The sequence below is a fragment of the Panthera pardus genome, unplaced genomic scaffold, assembly GCF_024362965.1.
Source record: "Panthera pardus isolate Hobbes unplaced genomic scaffold, ASM2436296v1 HiC_scaffold_11, whole genome shotgun sequence".
Taxonomy (NCBI): domain Eukaryota; kingdom Metazoa; phylum Chordata; class Mammalia; order Carnivora; family Felidae; genus Panthera; species Panthera pardus.
In genome coordinates, this window is record NW_026526666.1 from 93,020,410 (window position 1) to 93,041,641 (window position 21,232).

At 61.3% G+C, this 21,232-nt stretch overlaps 1 protein-coding gene across 1 annotated transcript in view; it reads left to right on the plus strand.

The window, feature by feature from the left end:
• ALDH4A1 (aldehyde dehydrogenase 4 family member A1) overlaps positions 1–21,232 on the plus strand; it is a 32,821-nt gene that overhangs the window by 3,655 nt on the left and 7,934 nt on the right. The window contains 13 exon segments of the mRNA XM_053898902.1: positions 5,319–5,412; positions 5,986–6,078; positions 10,678–10,725; positions 11,533–11,688; positions 13,168–13,317; positions 13,397–13,471; positions 14,506–14,693; positions 16,998–17,071; positions 18,400–18,596; positions 18,769–18,816; positions 19,650–19,691; positions 19,693–19,803; positions 20,455–20,576. Of these exon segments, the coding sequence (XP_053754877.1) occupies positions 5,319–5,412; positions 5,986–6,078; positions 10,678–10,725; positions 11,533–11,688; positions 13,168–13,317; positions 13,397–13,471; positions 14,506–14,693; positions 16,998–17,071; positions 18,400–18,596; positions 18,769–18,816; positions 19,650–19,691; positions 19,693–19,803; positions 20,455–20,576 (1,398 nt within the window).

Consider the following 21,232-nt stretch of genomic DNA (forward strand, 5'->3'; position numbering starts at 1 on the left):
CGTGTCCCCAAGTGGTAAATAAAGGTAAATAATAGGAGCCACCTCATAGGATTGCCCTGGAGATGAAATGAATTCATACACGAAAACCACTCTGGAGAGTGTCTGCTCCTAGAGAACATTGCTTTAAGTATTATTTTTGATCGCCTGCCCCACCAGTGGGGTCGTCTGAGTGGTCGTCTTTGATCAGGGACATTCAGACAAGGGGGTCCCAGCACCACGAGGATGGTAGGGGGCGGAGTGAGCCTTCCCTTTATGCTCATTCATTATCCTGAGGCAAAACCCGTTCTGTTGGGACTGACCCTGCTCACCCCAGGGGAAGGGGCAGACACCTGCCCATCTTGGGGGGGTGTCTTACCCCCCCCCCCCCGACCCTTCCTTTCCTGGTAGACATGTCATGGAGCGGACGGCCCTGGGCTGAGCTGTCCGCGTCCATGGACAGCAAGCCACCGCCTGCCTCTCTCCTCAGGTGGGAAGTGCTGGGTGGGAGGAGGACGCACCTGTCCCCTTGGCCCCACTGCTCAGGGGCCTCTGACAGGCTCAGGGTCAGGGAGTTGTGACCAGAGCCATGCACCGCACAGTAATCTCAGAAGGTCAGTCTGCTCCTCTGTGATGATAATGATGGGGATGATCATGGTGCCTTCTTCATGCTCTCGCAGCTTGGACTGGGGACATCATCACTGAGCATAGTGCCAGGCGAGCTGTAAGTGCTTAATAAATATTCCTTGATGTTCCCGGGCAATAAAGTGGAAACAGCTCAGCCTGGGCCTGATGCCGCTCCCTTCTGGACCTGCCCTGGGGCCCCCGCACTTTCTCTCTGCTTACCTCTCTGCTCCAGGCCCCTCATCTTGGCGATAAGGAGGATTGGCCTTATCAGGTCCCAGATACCAGCCGGGAAAGTCTGGAAGCTGAATGAAGCAACGCTAGTTTCCTTTCTGCTCCTCTCCTGGGCCTTGGTCACCCCTGGCCCTAGTCACTGGGGACCTGCATCCAGCCCCCAGGCGTTAGCAGAAGAGCTAACTGGGATGGGAGTCCTGTCCTGGGGGTCTGGTGTTGTCCTGGGGGCCTGGTGTCCTTCTGACAACACCCGGGTGTTCATTGTTGTTGTTTTCCTCCCTCTTTTCTGCTTGATGAGTCTGACAAAAGGTTTACCAGTGTGTCCTTTGCGTCCCAGGCAGTGTGGCCGGTGGTGAGCCAAGTGGGTGCAGGCCAGCCTGGGGGAGCCGACACCGTCAGTGGTGCCCTGGGAAGAGCGTGGGGGCTTTGAGATGGCCCGACAGGGCCCCGTCCAGGCGCTGTGAGGGTAGCCTCCCAAGCAGAGGGGACTCCAGAGAAGACCTGGGTGGCCCACGAAGTGGGCGGGGTGGGGGGGGGGGGCGGGTGGTGATGGGAAGTGAGTCTGGAGGCCTCAGTAAGGATTCTGATTTTTCTGTTGTGGAAGAAATGAGAAGCCATGGAGTGGTTTTGGGTGGAGTGCTTGCTCTCTCTGTGTGTGATCAAGTTTTCATGTTAAAACTAACTCTGGCCTGTGTTGGAGAGTTGCGTGGGGACAGTGGAGCAGCTTGGCCATTGCAGGCATGCAGTCCAGGTCCAAGGGTGCCCTGGGACCAGGGTGGAGGCCGAGGGTGACCTGGGAGCTCGGGCCCTACACTTCCGAACCTCAGTGTTCCCCTCTGTAAAGTTCTGGGGTTGCACTGGCTGGCCCAAAGCTCTGTCCAGTTCTGTTGCAGACCATGTGTTGGTGGTGTGACCTTTTTTTTTTTCTTAATTTTTTAAAAGAGTTTATTTGTTTTGAGAGAGAGAGAGAGAGCGCGCGCGCATGAGCAGGGGAGGGGCAGAGAGAGGGAGAGAGAGAGAGAATCCCAAACAGGCTCCGTGCTGTCAGCACGTGGGGCTGGAACCCAGGAATTGTGAGATCGTGACCTGAGCCAAAACCAAGAGTCAAATGCTTAACCGACCAAGCCACCCAGGTGCCCCAGTGTTGTGACCTTTTTAGCTCAGATCCTGGTACTTGCAGAGGGTGGAGAGGGGCAGCTTGAGCTCAGAGGCCCAGGTCATGAGCAGAACTGGCACCCAGGTTGTTAGGGGTCCCTGAGTCAAGTTCAGACTAAGTGGCAGGGCCGAGAGCTGCTCTGACAAAGGCAGGCTGGCTTCACCTTTGCATCCCAGAGCCAGGCACCTGGTAAGTGCTCAGAAAATGCATGATGAGTAAATAGGCAAGTTTTGTTGCCCTTATCTGAGTTGTCTCTTGGCCCTTGCTGTGTAGAATGTGTGCTCGTGACTAAGGAATGCAGTCCTGCCTCCTACGGCCTCGAAGGGCCTCAAAGATCCTCACCAGAGGCTCCAGGCCCTGTGAGTGATTCTTCTTTGCCTTCCCTGGAGCCCAGGAAGGGTACTCCTGTTCATCCCAACTGGCCCAGGAGCCAAAATCAAAGGGGTGGGGTGGTTTTGTCAGGTGTCTTTGGGTTATTTCTGGCTCTCGTGGACTCAGGCTGATCTTTCAGTTCTGTTCCCCACATTCGGACTGATGGGCAGCTGGGCCACGGCCTGGAGACTTGCCAGGCATAGAGGAAGCCCTGGAGAAAGTGATCCTGTGGTCACAGTGGGCCTCTGCCCTGGGGAAGGTAGAGAGAGGCCTGGGAGGGAACAGGTGCCGGAGGGCTGGTAGCTACTGCATTCTGCATTTTAAGCTGGATGGAATGTGGTGTTAAATTTATTGCAGCAGTACTTACTGAGAATCCCCAGGGTTAGCCCCTGATTGTGGTGACCTTGGGGGTGTTTGACAACCAATTTGCCTTTGAACACCTGGCCTGGTGCAGTAACATATATAGAATGTGCTACTATATATAACATAGTAAAATAATATATAGAGAGAGTATGTCACTATATATAACATAGTAAAAAAATACATAGAATAAGTTACTATATATAACATAGCAAAAAATATACATAGACTATGTTACTATATAAAACATAGTAAAATACATATATACTTTTTAAACGGAACTTTAATTTATGATCAAGTGTCATGTGCCCTACCGACTGAGCCCGCCAGGCTCTCCTGGTGCAGTAACGTTGTAGAAGACAATTTTCTGGGGCGCCTGGGTGGCTCAGTCAGTTGAGCGTCTGACTTCGGCTCAGGTCATGATCTCCTGGTTCATGGGTTCGCGCCCCGCGTCGGGCTGTGTGCTGACGGCTCGGAGATGGGAGCCTGCTTCGGATTCCGTGTCTCCCTCTCTCCCCGCCCCTCCCCTGCTTGCTCTGTTGCTCTCTCTCAAAAATAGACATTAAAAACGGTTTTAGAAGGCGGTTTTCTTAGAGCTACAAAGCAGGAGGGTGAGGAGAGGCCAGCACTTTTCAACCTCACGCTGACCCTGCGGGGCACGTGGCCTCGACCCCATTTCTCAGGCGGGGAGTCCGAGGCCTGCCGAGTTTGGAATAACAGGCTGATGTCGCGAAGCGCGTCTGGGTTGCGGTCCCAGATTTGTCTGCTTCCAGAGCTGCGCTTTTTGGCACCCCCCGGGAGCTGGGGTCCAGGCTGGGGTTGGGGCGCGCACCTCCAGGCCCCCAGCCCACACTCCTCCTGGTGGCACCCTGGCTGCCAGAGGAGGTGGCGGGATCTGATTGGCTGATCGGTGGTGGTGGTTGCTGCTTCCGAGGCCCGGAGAGATGCTGCTGGAACCTTCCAGAGGGCCCCAGACGCACACGCTGCCCCCCGCTTTCCCGACTGGTGTTGAGGCTCGTGGCTGCCGCCATTTTCCAGCCTCTCCGTTCTCCACCCCCCACAGCAGGCGGAGGGGGTCTGTGTGGACTCTGACTTCTCATCCAGCACATCTGTAGTTGCTGTGTCCATCGTAACCCCAGGGGGTGGTGGGAGGTTTCTGCCTCTGGTTAGGGGCGGGGCGGGGCCTGAGGAACGTGACACGCCTCCTTGGGTGTGGGGGGTGCTGCTGGGGGAGGAGGGAGGAGGCCTGAGCTCACTTTGCCGTTAGGCAAAATCTTGGGCAACCGGGCCCTGCCCTCCTTCCTCCCGGACGGCACAGGCCCCTCTCAGCTCTTCCTGTCGTGCTTCCTGCTCCTGGCCTTTGTACTTGCTTTCCCCTGGGCCTGGAATGTTCTTCCCAGCCCTTCTCAGAGCCCAGATGGCCCTCAGAAGGACACCTCCTCGGAGAGGCCCTCCCTGACCACCCTGGCTAGGGCCGCCCTGCCCTTCTCCTTGCTCGTTCTCACATCCCCTCTGTCATCACAGTGTCGCTCGTCCGTCGCCCTCACTGAAGGTCGGCTGCGTGTAGCCCGAGGCCTTGCTGTCTAGGCCACCGCTCTATCTCCAGTGTTTGGAGCAGTGTCAGGGACACAGCAGGTGCCCCGGAACCTTGTGGAGTGAAGGAAGGGCTGGCCCGCGTGGCCCCTGGCTTTGTGTCCTTCCTCTGGGTCTTCCAGACTGGTCCTTGAGCCAGACCCTTCCCAGGGAGAAAGGATGGATGAAACTGCCCCCAGCACTCACAGGCCGAGGGCCCCTGTGGCCTGGAGGAGTCCCCCAGCTGGTGCTCCAGCTCTGGAATGAATGACCTCAAGTCCTGGCCCTTCCCCATCTGTCCCCCACCCTTCCAGTCCCAGACACGTTAGGGGGGGTCGTCACTAGTGGTCACCCGTCTGTGGGGTCATAAGGTTCAAGGCTCAGTAGGGTCTCCAGGCCAAGGAAGTTTTGAAAGTCGGCACCCTGGACTCAGACCCTGAGCCCCCCAACCAGCCCTCCCTGTGGCTGCGAGCTGAGCTCGGGGCGCTCCTCCAAGGGCACGACCCACATCTTGGATGTTCTCGCCCACCCGGAGCTCAGCGCCTCGTGCCAAGAGAATCCCAGCTGGGTCGCGTTCTGATGAGACTGCGCTCTGGGCCGGCCTGCCTTCTTGGGCTGGGGAAAGCAGTAACCCGGGGCCGTTTGGGAAAGGGGCTGCATCGTGGGGAAGCCCAGGGAGAGTCAGCCCTCCCCGTGGGTGCAAAACGCTGAGAAGGGGTTTTGCGTCGATTACACCTCAGACAGCCGTGTGAGTTTGTATGGTTGTTCTCAGCGGATGTGGAGACCGGCCCGGAGGAGGCGGGTCACGTGCCCAGGGGCACACACTGGCAGGTCCGGGACTAGAGCTTGGATTTTGGACCCCAGGGCCAGTTCTCCCCCCATCCCCTGGCTCTGTACTCGCTCTGGATTTTGGGATTCTGGGCCAGCCCAGGATGCCCCTCCCCGCTGTTGGAGGTCGAGGGGCTGGGTCTGGCAGTGGCCACCACTGACCCGTCTGCCTCTGTCCCCTGCCCTTGCACCCCAGGCTGCGGTGGAGGCACACCCCCTCCCTGACGGTGGCCAATGAACCCGTCCTGGCATTCACGCAGGGCAGCCCTGAGAGAGATGCGCTGGAGAAGGTAAGGGGTGGGTGGGGACACCCAGTGGGGGTAGGGAGGGAGCGGGGACAGCCTTGGGCAGCCCCCCAGGATGCCTTTCCGTGCCTCCAGTCACCACCCCCTTCTGCACCTGCCCCCAGCCTGGGAAGGAGACCAGGTCTGGGACAGCCGAGCGACTGGAGGACCGGAGAGGCTGGGAGCAGCAGGGTGTGGCCCGGGGCCACCTGGGGGCTCAGTCCAGGTCGGGGGTTGTAAGCCCACAGGTGTTGTATGCTTAAAGACATTCTCCCACTAATTGCCAGGATTTTAAAAATGGTGAGATTTCCCATACATTTCAGATACGGTTTTCTGATCTTTTTATAACGGGAAGACCGTCAACACTGGCCTCCCCTTCCCTCAGGACAGCAGGGGACAGTGGCCAGGGGCTGAGTCCTGCTGTCCCCCGAGGGGAGCAGACGCTCTCTGCCCTCAGACCCGGGCCCCTTCTCATACCCGTTCCGGCCGGGCAGCTGTGTCTGCGGACTCCGTGCCGGGCTCGTGGGTGGGGCAGGGAGGGGAGGTGGGTGCCCATCCGCTGTGTCGTCCTCTCCCCAGGCCTTGAAGGACCTGAAGGGCCGGACGGAAGCCATCCCGTGTGTGGTGGGGGACGAAGAGGTGTGGACCTCGGACATACGGTACCAGGTGTCGGTGAGTCTGGCGCGCGGGTGGGGCGTCTCCCCGAGTCTGGGGTCTGGCTCTCAGGCAATACACCAGCTCCTGACACAGGGTCGCTGCCTGCAAAGGGCTGTCTGGTCCACTCCCAGATTTTGAATTCCGTGCACCGATAGCTCACTGCCCAAAGCCGCCTTGGAAGTATAGTCATAAAAGGTGCCAACTTCATGCCCGCCGAGATGGAGTGAAACCCGTGACCGCCACCCGCTTCGCCGTCTTCTTTAGAAAAGTCGACCACCTAGAGAGTAGGAAGGAAGGACAGAACGTCAGAACTGAGGTGATCCCTCCAAAGAAGGGACAGTCACCCAGGCCCTGGCCTCTGTTTTGGAACCTGCTGCTCTAGCAGAAGACGAGCTCATCTGAGGTGAGCACCCGGGGCCTGGCCACGTGTCGCCGCCTCCTAGAAGCCCTCCTGCTGGAGCCAGGCTCCCTCTAGAGGCGCATCTGAGAGGCCCTGTCGTGTCTCCACATGATAGATTCATTCACACCCTATTTCTTTCTTTCCTTTTCTGTTTTTTTTTTTTTAATGTCTATTTGTTTTTGAGAGAGAGAGCGCACAAGCGGGGGAGGAGGAGAGATTGAGAGAGAGAGAGAGAGAGAGAGAGAGAGAGAGGGACAGAGGATCCGAACTGGGCTCTGTGCCGACAGCAGCGAGCCTGATGCGGGGCTTGAACTCACGAGGCTTGAGATCATGACCTGAGCCGAAGTCGGACGCTCAGCCGGCAGCCACCAAGGCACCCTCACACCCTATTTCTAGGGAAGAGTTGGAGGCAGTGTATTGACTCACATACAGTGCGGTAGGATAATCTCACTGTGACCTACCTCCTGGCCGCCAAGTGAGAACCGTGGTGCCCTAGGTGTGGCAGACGGCCCAGGCTTGCCTTGAGGCCTTCCAGTGACCCCAGGAAGAGAACATCACTCACACTAGTCAGGGTGTTCTTGAAATCCACCTGCACGATGGGAGAAGCCATTCCCGATACAGGGCCGGAGAGAATTTCTCCCGAGGGTGGCGGGAGGACATGGTGATGTGAGAAGCAGGGTCCCCACGGGAGTCTCCCATCGCATGCGCGGTGTTTCACGGGGCCGCCGTCTTGCGCCCTGTCCCTTGGTGCCGGCTGAGGACATCCTCACGGCCCAGTGCCTGGGGGTGCCAAGGGGCCACCCTGCAGGCCCGTGTCTGCTGCTGGGGGAGCTTTTCCATCTGGGGCTCAGGGTGCAAACTGACACCTGTGGCTTTTTTCCCCATCTCCTCACGATGGGGGGAGATTTTGGGTACAGACTCCCATGTCCAGCTTCTCTGGGGGGTGGGAAGATGTGGCCGCAGAAGGCTGGCATTCCTGCCGGGCACCACAGTGCTAGAACGCGGCAGTGGGCGGCTCTCTGGGGGCCCTGTTCCCCCCCCCCCAACCCCCCACCCCCCAGTCTCCACTCCCACGCACGATGCCAGCCCTCTCCACTCACCGCTTTTGTGTCTCTGGCCCCAGCGGGAGGCCGGCCGGCCGGCCTGCTGGTCCCTCAGGCACCTGCCTGAGTGCTTCCCTCAGCAGAGCTTTTGCGAGACGCGGGATAGCCGTAAGGCAGCCTGCTCTTCCTAAGAAGTGCCAGAGGCCTGTGGTCTGTGCTGAGGGCTGAGAAGTGTCCCCTGCGCCTGTGCCCCACCTGTCTGTCGGGCCAAAGGTAGGAGTGACCTGCTTTTGTGACCGTTGGGGGTCTTGGCCAGGATTGGGAGTTTGCAGCACATCCCCATGAGGGAGCCTGAGGGCGAGCCCCTGGCAGAGGACCCGCCCCATCCCTTCTTATGCCTTGTGTGGCCATGACCCTTTGTAGCTCAGAAAGGCTTAAAGCAAATACCCACCTCAGCTATGGAAAAAAAAAAAAAAAAGTGTGTGTGTGCATGTGTGTGTATACACAGATACGTGTTTTGAAACTCTGCGCAAACAGGCATACGTGGGGCTTCTAGCTTCGTGCAGTCCAGCCAGTTGCAACATGAGGGCCTTGGAATGCAGACGAGGCGGCTTTCTCTGTGGCCGAATTAGCCAGAAATCTGCCTCAGCCCTTCTTTCTAGCAGAGCACTTGTAAGTCGTGGTAATAAAATCCCGCCAGCCACCCACGCCTCCTCGGGCCCAGGCCCTGGGCAGATGGCTCCGCCCTCTCAGAGCCGCCCTGGGGGACAGCAGGATGGCACACGGGTCAACGAGGAAAGAGACACTAGTTCCAGCTGGTGACGGACCATGGGAGGCACAGGTGCCACGCCGGCGACGCGGGGGCCACGTGGGGCTGGGCGGTCGGAGGCCTCTTTGGAGTGGTGGCCGCTGAGTCGAACCCCAAGGATGAGGTTGCCGGGCAGAGGGGTCCTCGGGCAGAGTCCCGCAGGTGGGGACAGGCCCAGTGCGCCACAGAGAGGAAGCCAGGGGCGTGGGGGACGCGGGGCCCCACCGAGAGAGGGAGAGGTCGTTGGCGGTGACTTTGAGGTTCTTGTCGGCTGTGGTGAAGGAACCTATTCTGGGAGTGCTGGGGAGTCCCTGGAGGGGGGTTAAGGAGGGGGAGACTTTCCAGAAGAGCCCTGTTGCTTGTCACAAGAGTATGCTTTCTAGTTTCGGGGCAGCAGAGTGAAAAAGCGAGGGCTTGGCAGAAGGTGTGAGGCTGGACGTAGGCCCACGCGTGTCCAGGGCTCACGGGCGGCCGGGGAGTTTGTGGTGGGAAGGCGAGTAGACAGCTGGGGTTGAGCCAGGATGGAGGAAGCTGTCAGAGAGCCGGGAACCAAGCCCCGGGGACGCCAGCCCCAGGCGGACCAGTGTGGTGCCTGCCTCCGCGGAGGGTCTGTGCCCAGACCCGGGAGCTCCTCGCCTGCTCCCACGGTGCTGGCTGGTGGCCACCTTTGAAACCGTGTGGCCCCATTCCTTGAGGCTGCTGAAGGGGGCACCTGACCCCAGCTGGGCCAGCCGGGTCTTGACCTCCCCGCGCCTCAGTCTTCTTGTGTGTAAAATGGGGGTTCCATGTAGGGTCGTTGTCAAGTGCACGGCACCCGCGTGCAGGAGGCCGCGTCAGCTGTAACGGCGCCTCTCCCTGTCCCTTAAGCGGAACCTGTAGCTAGTTTGTCAAAAAAGAGAAAAAAAAAAAAGGGCCCCAGGGGCAGGCCTGGGAATCCTTCACCTGATGTGCAGAGGCTTCCCCCTGACCAGCCCTGGTCCTCACGCAGGTGTAGCGTGGGCTTTGTGTCATGTCACATGTGCCCGGACAGCCACGCTGTGCCCAGCCCGCGACTGAGTCCTGGCCACAGGCAAGAAAAATCCCGAGGCGTCCACACAGCATCTTCCGTTATCCCTGGTGGATTTCTCCAGAGCGAGGCTTAGGGGCTAACTGTGGGCTAAGCCCCGTGATGACACCTGCTTGGGGTTTATAGAGCCAGGAACTGGCGTATACTTTGGACGGACCAGGAAACTCCTAGATCTGTAATTTGGGGGAGAGTAAAGGGCTGTACCCTTTCGCAGATGGGGGAGGGAGGCATGTTGTGGCTCTGTCCAGATGGAATCCTGAGCAGGCTGTGCAGGGGTGAGGGTGGAGACCCTAGGCCCCCGCTTTGAGGGTTCCGAGGATGGCTCGGGGCGGGAGTCGCCCACAGGAGGCGTCCGGAGCCCCCACTGCTGGATCAGCGGCCAGAGGGCGTGATACCTGGAGCCCTGGGAGCACAACTTGGGATCGGTCAGTTTGCCCGGCCCCTCAGGGCTGTGCCAGGTGCCAGCCAAGAGTGGCTGAGTTGAAACGTCAGCATGCACATGCGGCTGGTGGCTGCCACATTAGACAGGAAAGCCCCAAAGGGCCCATCGGGCGACGGGTGGGTGGCAGAAGTGTTGATAATTGTGGCATAAAGAAGTGAAACGTCTCCCTGCTGCATTGCTTATGCTCGCACGCGGCCCTGCCGGGTTCCGTGTGTAAATATTTGTTGAGGGTCTTCCCTTCGAGATGAGTGTCTCTGGGTCCCGTGCAAGGGGCTGGAGAAGCGGTTGCTCTGTCCCCTGCGCACTTGGGGCACAGCAGAAATCCTGAGTGATTCTCAACTCCCGTGTCTCGTTTGGGGGCCTCCCATGGTGGCATCACCCCTTCCTGAGCCGCAGCCGCGTGCCATGCCTGCTCCGGAAGCGTTTTCGCCTGTGAGCTCATTTGGCCCCCCCTCCCCATGCCATGAGGCGGGGGGGTCCCCCTTTCCCACATGGGGAGACCTGGAAAGGGGGACTCAGCTTACATATGGCCCCCAGCTAGCGGGTGGCAGAGCTGGGATGCGATCCCGTGTCTGTCTGACCACGAAGTCCACGCTTTCCCTGAGGCTGTGCAGTCCCTGCCTTTCTCGGGACCGTGAACCTTCTGGAGTGGGAACCATCTCCCTCACCGAACAGCAGGTGCTCCGTAACCCCCAAGTGAGAGAGATCAGTGTGGGGATTGGAGGGGATTGGAGGGGAGAGAGTGAGTGTGCTGACGGCTGTTGCCTAGAAAGCGAGCTCTGAGCCCGGCCATGTCCCCACCTGTCCTGGCACCTCCCTCCTGGGCAGGGACCTCACTCTTCTCTCATCTTTCAGCCCTTCAACCATGGACACAAGGTGGCCAAGTTCTGCTATGCAGACAAGGTGAGTCTGGGTGGGGGATTGTCCCCGTGTGGCCCTGCTGGCTGCTGACATGCTGTCCGTCGCTGCTTCCCTCTCTGGCCATGGGGGGCGGAGTCTTTCACAAGGCTAGGCCCGCTGTGGTTAACTTGAGCCAGAGGAGAGCTGTGTGGGCCAAGGCTGATGTCCCCTCACATGCCTGTGGCCGTGAGGCAGCCTGGCTTTTGAGGGAGAGTAGAGTCTTCAAGGCTGAGTCAGAGAAATTGGAGACGCCCTGGATGGAAAGCCAGACAGAGGCTCGGCATCATGGAGGGCCGGCGAGAAGGGCTGGGGTGCCCTGTGGCAGGGGGTCTAGGAGCCAGCGTTCAGGCGGCAACGGGGACAATTGCCATCAGGGATGCCGGTAGCAAGTGAATATCTCAGGCTGGGGTTCTGGCCGAGCAAGGGCAAGGCCAGGCGCCTGACCTTGAGGGCTGGAGGCTCTAGCTGGTGGGTTTGGGGGCCCCTGGAATAAGGGGAGGCCCTGATGAGACCACAAGAGAAAGTGGAACAGGTTTGACCATGGAGGGACTTGGTGCTGACCTACCTGGGAGGTCCCTCAGACCTGCAGATGGTGGCAGGACTGGCTCTGAGCCTTGGCTGGGCCAGCAGGTGATGGGACACCACGTCTGGAGCTGTTGGGGGTGGGGGGGAGTTGTGGTGGGCAGCACTGAGGGCCAAGGAAGCCACAGGTCCTTGGAGAATGAATGATCCCCAATCTCCTCTCTCGCCCATTCCCCTGGGGCCCTTCCTGTTCTAGGAGGCAGCTCCCAACCTTTTCCTTTTCGTTAGGCCCTACTCAACAGAGCCATCGAGGCCGCTTTGGCTGCCAGGAAAGAGTGGGACCTGAAGCCTGTTGCAGACCGGGCCCAGATCTTCCTGAAGGCCGCAGATATGCTGAGCGGGCCTCGCAGGGCTGAGGTCCTGGCCAAGACCATGGTGGGACAGGTGAGTTGCCCATGGGCACAGCCGGGGTGGGGTGTGGGAGGCGGTCATACTCCCTCCGATGCAGCACACGTCAGCCAAGCAGCTTCTGGGTACCAGGACGTGCTGTGCCTGCTGGAGCCAGAAGATGTCCTTGAGGTCCCGTCCAGCCCTCCAGCCTCAGTCAGACCTCCGCGGCCCTCGGAGTGGTCTCTGTGACACCTCCAGGCGGTCCCTCCAGCCTTCCACACCACGAGGGTCTCTCCGTCACCAACCGTCACGTCCCAAGTCCTGCGCACGGCACTCAGGGCCCCTTGTTTCCGGCCTCTGTCCAGCTCCCTGGCCACTCTGCCCTTCCCTGCCAGGCCATCCTGCCCAGGAGGCCGCCAGCCTGGACTTAGCGAGATCCCTGGGCCCTGCAGGCATCCCGTCTCCCTGCCTCTGCCTGGTGTCCTGCCTGGAATGCCCACTCTTCTGTGCCCTGTGGACTCTTCCTGTTGAGATCCAGCCCAGAAGCCACCTCCTCCGTGGGGCTTCCAGACTCTTCTCTGTCCAGAAAGATGAGCCCCACCTCTGTGGTCCTGTAGCACGCTGTGTGTGCATCAGTACGGCTCAGATCGCACTGGGTGTAATGAGTTCCTGTGTGTTTGTCACCCCTTTACAAGCCTTTTGGAGACAGCGGTCCCGGTTAACTGTTCTCTGTCTTCCTGGGCTACACACAGCATCTCTCTTGAGTCACAGAAGCTCCTGATAGGCTTTTTTCGGTTGAGTGCACGTTGAGCCAGAGTAGCATCAGCAGCTCAAAGTTGGGAAGGGAGCCGAGGGAGAAGGGTTAATGTCACCCTCCCCAGCTGCGAGCCTTAGGCATTTGGGGCGGCCACCCCACTGCCCCCATGCCTGCCCACTGTCCTGTGGCGAGAGCACCCTCTGCTGCACGGAGGTGGTATGACCACTCCTCACCAGCGAAGTGTCTCCGGATTCTCAGCAGCCCCTGGGGGGGGGGGGGTGGTGGCATCGTGGGCTCCCCAGCGTCCCGGATGAGCCACGCTTGGGCAGGGAGAGGCGCACACAGTCTGCCACCAGATGAAGGTGCTTTATTTGACTAACGACTCTGGCGCTTGTAGGAAGCGTGGCCGCCTCGTAGAGCCAGGGCCAGCGCACCGTGGCTTCTGTAGCTCCAGGTCCCAAGCAGGATGACAGCTGCCAGTGACCGTGTGTGCCAAGGAGGGGCTGCCCTGATCCGGAAGAGCCCCATGTTGCAGCCCATGAGGCCCTCCTCCACCCCTGGGACGTTTGCTATCAGGAGGAACGGGCAGCATAAGCAGACGTTTGCCTCCCGCTTCTTGGTCCAGATGCCCCTGACGGGGGCACATCCTCACCCCGGGGGGAAGGAGCCGCCAGCACTGTGGGCATGACGTCACCGTGGGCACACGGTCGGTCTTGGAAAGGGGCCATCGGGAGGCACGTCTGCGGCTGCTGACCCCCCGGCCGTCCTGCACGCAGGGTAAGACGGTGATTCAGGCGGAGATCGACGCGGCGGCTGAGCTCATCGACTTCTTCCGGTTCAATGCCAAGTTTGCCGTGGAGCTGGAGGGTCAGCAGCCCCTCAGCGTGCCGCCCAGCACCAACAGCGTCGTGTACCGGGGGCTGGAGGTACCCTCGGGTGGCGGGGCGGGCGGGAGCCTGCTGGAAGCCTTGAGCCTGGCCTCACCGCACCCACCCCCCACCCCAGGGCTTCGTGGCGGCCATCTCTCCCTTTAACTTCACGGCGATCGGCGGCAACCTGGCGGGGGCGCCAGCCTTGATGGTGAGTGAGATGTGGGCAGCGGGCGGGCACGGGGCTGCTGGCTCTCCGTCCCATCTCAGCCGACGAAAGGGGCCCAGCCCTGGTCGTGGGAGATGCCCAGAAGGCAGAGGCAGTGTGGGCCCATGGAAAGACTTTGGGGCCAGAGACTGGTTTGGACCCCAGCTTTGCCCTGCTCCGGGGGACCCCAGGCCAGGCCCCTGAACTTCTCTGAGGCAGTTTCCTCCTCCTCCAAGTGGAGATCTAGGAAAGCCCACGTATAATAGGGTTGTGATGAGCGAGCGAAGCCGCACGCGGGTCACGTCTGGCCTGGTGCGGGCTCCGTATGTGGAGAACGTTGATGGTGAGGACACATCGCTTTTGAGCGCCTGCTGTGTACTCTCCATCTGTCAGATCTAGGAAACGGTGACGCAGATGAGGATTCAAAGTCCCTGGCTCCTCTGCCCTTGCCAGGGTGGAGGCAGCCGTCACCCTCATGAGCTCCTGCTGAATGGGGCTGATGCCCCCCTGCCTTTGGAGGTGGCTCGAGGGAGGGCTGACACTGGCGGGGCCTGGGCCCCACGTGGGGCGGCTGGCTGATCTTGAGGATGGTCCTGCCCCAGGCTGTCCTTGTGCATCCGCACCCGGACAGACACGCACACGCCCAGGCGCCCACGTGTCTTCGCCCAGGACACGTGTAGAGACAGCCCTGTGAGCGCTTGCCCGGCCACACCCAGTGAGTGCCCAGTGTCATGGAAACACCCAGAACAGACCTGCCTGAGGGGTGCTGGCAGGACCAGTCTGTACAGGCTTCCAGAGGAAGAGTGGCCTTGGCCAGAGTGCGGGGGGCGGGCAGGGCGGGGTGTGGTCTCACTGACTTAGGGCTTTTAGAGCACCGTGTCCAACACCTGGAGGAGGAGTGGGGTCCTGTAGGGGACGTGCTGGCCTGCCCGGGGGCCTGGCGGTTCCAGGTGAGGGATGGCCGTGCTTCGGGATGGGATGGGAGTCGGGGCTGGTGACCCCTGGCCTTGTGACTCGTCACCGTGTCTCCCGGGCAGGGCAACGTGGTCCTGTGGAAGCCCAGTGACACGGCCATGCTGGCCAGCTCTGCTGTCTACCGCATCCTCCGGGAGGCTGGCCTGCCCCCCAATATCATCCAGTTTGTGCCGGCTGACGGGCCCACGTTTGGGGACACTGTCACCAGCTCAGAGCACCTCTGCGGCATCAACTTCACAGGCAGCGTACCGTAAGTCCCCGGGTCGGGGCGGGCCGGGTGGCGTGGGGACGTTTGCCAAGCGGCCGCCTCACGACCTCAGTGCGGGAGCTGGCGGTCGGGCACTGACCATACCCACTCTTGCTGTGTGGCCACCGGTGGCCCATGTCACCTCTCTGAGCCTCCATTTCTTGACCTGTTCACCAGGAACGATGGTCCCTACCTTGTAGAGTCATCGTGAGGGTCCGGTGAGTTAGCAAAGAGGAAGAGCTTCACAGGCAGGATGCAGCCTACGGATGTTTGGTGACGCTGAGTTTGATGCCACTGCTGTCACTGGGAGGGGCACAGGGAGCTTGGAATGAATCGGAGGAGGAGAGTCAGGAAGGCTTCTCGGAGGAGGTGGCACCTAAGCAGAGGAGACGGCTGAGCAGAGAGCGGGGAGGGAGAGTGTTGTAGGAGAGGGAGCAGCACATGCCGGGCCTCCAGGCCAGAGCCCCTGCGCCTTGGGAGGTGGTGGTTCCCTGTGGCTTGGAGCTTAGAGTTCCGGGGCCGAGGTGAGCGAGTGCAGACAGGAAGTGGTTCGATCGTGACTCCTCACTTACTCACCGGCAGGTGTCTGTCCAGCGAACAGGTGGATGGACAAGTCCTGCCTTTCGGGACGTTTAGTCCCGTGACTGTGAGGCCCTGAGAGCCCGCCGGGGTGTCCGCACTTCATCCCGAAGGTGACGGGAGCCACAGGAAGCTTTACGCGTGGGGGTGTGCATTAAGCAGCTTGGTTTCGAGCAAAGATTGCAAATGGTAGTTCTCCAGCTGGACGTGGGAAGTGGCTCTGTTCTCTTTGACTCCTTATCAAGATGGATCATCCTGGTACAGTTGGGGCAGTTTCATGCAAAAATCCGGTTGAGATTTCAAGCTTCTTTTGGGAACCTGAGCCCTCTGGGCCTCCGTGTCCCCCGTGGCACCCCCTGGCTGGAGGTGGGGTCCGGGTGCTCTGTGGTCCCTGTCACCCTCACCAGGCCCCGGCTGTCTGCGTACTTGGTCACCCGTTCCCAGCCTGGCCCTGCTGGGCCCCTGCGTTCGCAGCCTCTGTCCTAGATGATCGCTTCGACTGCCCTGTGCGCAAGTCGCTAGCGGCCAGAAGCGGGAGACCAGTGAGGAGGCTGTCCGCGTGTCCGCATCTAGGGAGGGACAGCAGACGCCCGGCCAGAGTAGAGACGGGAGGAATGGATCCCGGAGAGCAAGTGGCAGGGAGAGGCGGTCACTTGTCCGAGGACTTGGATCGGTGGAGGAGGGCTGTGTGTGGGAACGTCCGGGCTCTGGCAGAGGGGGCCCAGAGGGCACCGAGGTGGGCGCCTGGAGGGCTTGGGTGAAAGTGACGAATCGCATGCCGGTCGCTTGGAGTTCGAGGTGCCCGAGGGTCAGCTGAGTGGAGATGTCGGGGTCGGCACTGGGGTCCTTCCAGGTGTCCCTGGGGACGCCTGCGGTGGCTTCCAGTCTCCCTTCCCCGGCCTCAGGCTCCCCTACCCCCCTTCCGGCTAGGGTTTGTCGGGTGTGGTGGCGGCGTGAGAATTGCTGAGGAGGACCGTTTTCCGAAAAGACCCGCTCTGCCAGTGCGGGCCCTACGGGTCCCTGCCTATTAGCGGGCGGAGCGGGCCTGGCCCCCATTTGCCATGCTCTGGCGAGCAGCGGGCTTAAAGGTAGGAAAGTCATAAATTAGTATTAGCTACTGTGTCGCAGGCTCCCTGGTGATTAGCATTTTTATTGTTTTGTGGTGCTGAGGTCGGTCACACTTGGATCTTGGGGAGGAGGTGGGGGCCTGAGCTCTCTCTCCCAGGGCGCTCCTTGGTTTGGCCTCTAGAGCCCCGGGCGCTGGGCTGGGGGCGCCTCTCCCGGACCATGGTGGCGTCTGGCCCCCCACCGGGCACCTGAAGCGCGGCTGCGCTGACCTGAGCGCTTGACCCACATTAGAGCTGCCACGGAACAGCTCTGCCGGGTGGGTCGTTCGCCATCCCGTGCCCGGGCGGGGTGCACGGTTTGAGGCTCAGAGAGGTCGAGTGATGAGTGTCAGGTCACGTGGCCATGAGCGTCTGAGGCAGGACCCCCGCGCAACCTTCTCTGCGTCTTCTTGCCGCCAGGCCTGCCGTTGCTGCCTCCCCGTGGGTGTCTCACCTGCCCCCGCCTACTCAGTTCCCTGCCCCCCTCGCTGGGACCCCTGCCCCCACCCGCCAGGCTTTTGGCTCTCTTCCTGTGGTGGTGCCTACTCCCCACCCCCAAGGCCCTCGCTGTCTCAGTGACCTCAGCTGGCTTCCTCAGCCCTGCGCTCCCCTCTGGTTTCAGCACCTTCAAACACCTGTGGAAGCAGGTGGCCCAGAACCTGGACCGGTTCCGCACCTTCCCACGCCTGGCTGGAGGTAAGGGCCCCTCTCCTGGCACCCTCCCCTGTGGCCCCAGGGACCCTCCCCTGGCCATGATGAAGGAGGAAGAGGCAGAGGTGAGGCCCCCATAGGTGGGGCAGCCCTGTGGAAGCTGAGAAGTGAGGGGCTTAGGGGCGGAGCCTCAGCTGTGCTAGATCCAGGGGGTCGCACCAAGGGCTTTGGCCTCAGAATGAGCATTTTTCCATCCATCCATCCATCCATCCATCCATTCCTTCATTCATTCGTCATTCAGCAGATAAAACGTTTAGCATCTACGTAGGCATTTCTGGAGACCAGGGACGTGTGATGGCAAGAGACACAGACCCAGCCCTCAGGAACTCGTGTTCCAGGAATGGAGGCAGATAGTGGACGCGCAGATGGTGATGCTGGGCTGTGACAAGAGCAGCGCAGAATTCGAGGAGGGAAAGAGGGGGTGTGCGGAGGCCCCAGGGCCGTCCAAGGCAGCGCGGGGGCTGGTGGTTCAGCATTCTTGCTCCTGAGCTGGTCCGAGCTCCAATGGGGGGGGGGGGGGCGGTCAGGGAAGGTGCACCCTCAGCCGGCTGTGGCATCTGCGCCCCAGTGCCGCCCTTTATAAGGTGGGGAGCAGGGAGCTGTCCACGGTTTTCTCTTCTCTGCCTCCTTCCCACTGTGCCCTGAGGGAGAGACAGGCTCTGACTGGAGCTCACGACCCAGAGATCAAGAGTCTCAGGTGCTATCCGCTGAGCCAGCCAGACTCATCTTCAGTTTTCCTGTCTTTAAAATGGGAACGATAACGGTGTGGGGAGGGGGGCTGTTGTGAGGCTTTAGTGAGACAGAGCAGAAAGCGCTTTGATCAGAGCCTGGCGGGTGCTTAGTGCCTTGTGACGGGAGCTGCTGTTAGCTGATGTGGGAGGAAGCCGGGGCCTGGAGGCCGAGGAGCCTGGGGAAGGGTGTCGCCGCCGTGGGTAGGGAAGAGGGGCCAGCCCTCGGGGCCGATGTGGAGCGGACCCCTCTCCTCTCGCTGGGCTGGGGGGTTGGCAAGGTGCAAAGCAAGCCGTGCCCACTTCTGGAGTAGATTGGCTCCTGGGAGCCTGGGATTCCGGTTCTGTTTCTGCCTCGATGGTGGGCGGCACCCCTGCCGCAGCCTCAGTTTCCTCAGCCGCGGAGCGGGGACAGGGGCCTGGCTCGCCGGCTTCCGGGATGATGTCCAGCCGCGGCCCTGCCTTCTCCCGAGCCCGTCCGCTGGGGGTTGGGGCTGGGCGCACCTGCGGACAGGTGCAGGCGCCGCGGCGGGTGCCCTGCTGCCGAGAGGCCTGCGCTCCACCCGCGCCCCCTCCCCCCTGCAGAGTGTGGCGGGAAGAACTTCCACTTCGTGCACCGCTCGGCCGACGTGGACAGCGTGGTGAGCGGGACCCTGCGCTCGGCCTTCGAGTATGGCGGCCAGAAGTGCTCCGCCTGCTCCCGCCTCTACGTGCCTCAGTCGCTGTGGCCGCAGATCAAAGGGCGGCTGCTGGAGGAGCACGGCAGGATCAAAGTGGGCGACGTGAGTGGCGCTTCATCCCCGCCGCGGCCCAGCGGGTGGCTGATGGGATTGGAGGCTCCCGCGCTGTGGCTTTGGCGGTGGCAGGCCTGGGATGCGCGGGGAGGGGGCTCCCTTTGTCTCCGGCCTGCAGTGACTCGGTGACTCTGTCTTCCGGTGCCTCCCTTGCCTCCAGCCAGCAAAGGATTTTGGGACCTTCTTCTCTGCAGTGATCGATGCCAAGGTACGGGCACGGAGCAGGCGTTCCCGCGGGGGCTGAGCCCTGGCCTGGGTGGGAGAGGGAGGAGACGCAGGGCTCTTGACGGGGGGGGGGGGGGGGGGGGGGGGGGGGGGGGCGGGCGACCCGGCCTCACTGCTCCAGGCAAGGCCCACGGTCCGACAGCCCCACAGACACGCCCGCCCTGAGCTTGAAAAAGGCAGAAATGTCCGCCACCGGAGAACTTGCTTCCCACACACCCCGCAACCAGGCTTGACGAGTCGCCCCCTGGTTCGACTCGTGCATGAGCCCAAACACACGTGCACTCGTACGTGCCTGTCTGCGAGCACGTTCGTGATCTTGGTGTGCAGGCGTGCGTGCACGTCACCCACATAGACATCCACGTCCACGTGCACGAAGGTGTGCACGTATCTCCAACAGAAACAGATACACCTGTGTGCACGCGTGCGTGTTCGTGCGTGTGTTCACACGTGCGCAGGTGCACGTCAATCTGCATTCGTAAATGTACACGTCACGGGCAGGTGTATTTACGCACGTACCTACACGTGAAGACGCGCGACCTCGCGTAGGTGTGTGCGTATGTTACTGTGCGCGTTGTGTTTCTGTAGGTGTAGTTGTGGCTCTACCACACACACATTCTCACAAACGCTCTCACAACGCGTGTGCACGTCTGCCCTTGTCTCTGCCGTGACTCCGCCGGATCCTGGCTTTTGCCTTCCCGTCTCCCCCCTCCGGTTTCAGAATTCGGGCCCTTTGGGGTGTGTTGGGGACACGGCTGCTTGTCATCACCTCCGGCCGGTCTGTGACACCCCCTCCTCCCCCCCCATCCCCAACCCCAGTCCTTCGGCCGCATCAAGAAGTGGCTGGAGCACGCCCGCTCCCTCACCCAGCCTCACCGTCCTGGCCGGGGGCAAGTGCGACGACTCCGTGGGCTACTTCGTGGAACCCTGCATCATTGAGAGCAAGGACCCACGGGAGCCCATCATGAAGGAGGTGACTGGGGCGTAGAGAACAGTCTCCCACCTGAGCACAGCGCACGTGGGGCCCTTGCACGTGGGTTTCTTCTCGCGATATTATCCCATTTCACAGACAGGAATGTGAGGTAGGTCCCGGAAAGGGAGTGTCTCAGTCCCCGGGAGAGCAGGGCCAGGCCCACTGACCCCAGATCCGGTGCTCTGTCCTTGACACCGCTGACCCTGCTGGTGTCATAGCACTTCTGCCGTTCGCGGCCACCGAGCTGCTGTCGTGACCTTAACGGCGAACACTTACAGACTCTTAACTCTGGGCACCTGTCTGAGAGGAGGGGCCGTTCCCATTCCCGTGTTACAGATGACCCACGGAGGCTGAGAAGTCAAGGCACTCGCCCAGGATGGCAGCGCAGGGGTGGTGGAGGGGACAGGGGTGGCTGGCCAGGAGGGCCAGCAAGCTCCCTCGGGTCCTTTGCCAGGTCAGGGTGGGGCGGGCAGGGCAGGGCAGAGTGTTGCCGTCTCCTGAGGGAGCCCAGCGGCAGATGCCTGGCTCTTCGTGCAGGTGCGGAGCTGTGGGCCGAGCCCCGGGGACTGGGGAGAGGCAGAGGCCAGAGCAGGGGGACGGGGGCAGCGGGGGTGGGGGGGTGTCTGACCCCGGGGCTTCCTTCCGTCTCAGGAGATCTTCGGGCCCGTGCTGACCGTGTACGTCTACCCGGACGACAAGTACAAGGAGACGCTGCGGCTGGTCGACAGCACCAGCAGCTACGGCCTCACGGGGGCAGTGTTCGCCCAGGATAAGTGAGTGGCGGCCGCCCTTCTGCTCTTGGCCTGGTGTCCTGCCCCCGCCCACCCCACGAGCGCCCTCCTGGACTTGGATCCTTGAAATAATGCCGCCCCTTCCCCTCACCTCAGCCCTGACCGGCAGGCAGGCCTCCCCAGCAGGGGTACAAGACTCTTTTCTGAAATGTAGATTCTGGAGTCCCCTTATTGGGGGCGTGGCTGGGGAATCCGTGCTTTTGACCGGCTCCCCTGGGTCTGATGGGGCCCCACTGAAGGTCCTTGCCTCAGGCTGCAGAGCAGAAGAATTGGGCTCAGGGGCCAGGAGCATACTGCCTTATCTCGCAGAGGCCATGTTTGAGCCCCAGGGGCCAAGGCGCCAAGCCTGAGTCTTGGCTTTTCCTTCCTCCGTGGCGCCAGCTGCCGCCCTGCCTGTCTCTAAGAGCGTGGAGTTGGGATTGGAAGCTGGATCAGGGTGGCGGTCTGGAGGTTCCCCAAGCTCCCGGTGGGGGAGGGGGAGAGGCAGGAAAACTGGACCAGGATGGGCCGCTCACACGCAGCCTGACCTCCTGGTCAGCTCGTGCAGCAGCCCCGTGAGGGAGGCCATGCTAACCACTTTCCAGAAGAGGCTCAGAGGCTCTAAGACGCTGCCCGAGGGCCCTCAGCTACTGGCTGGG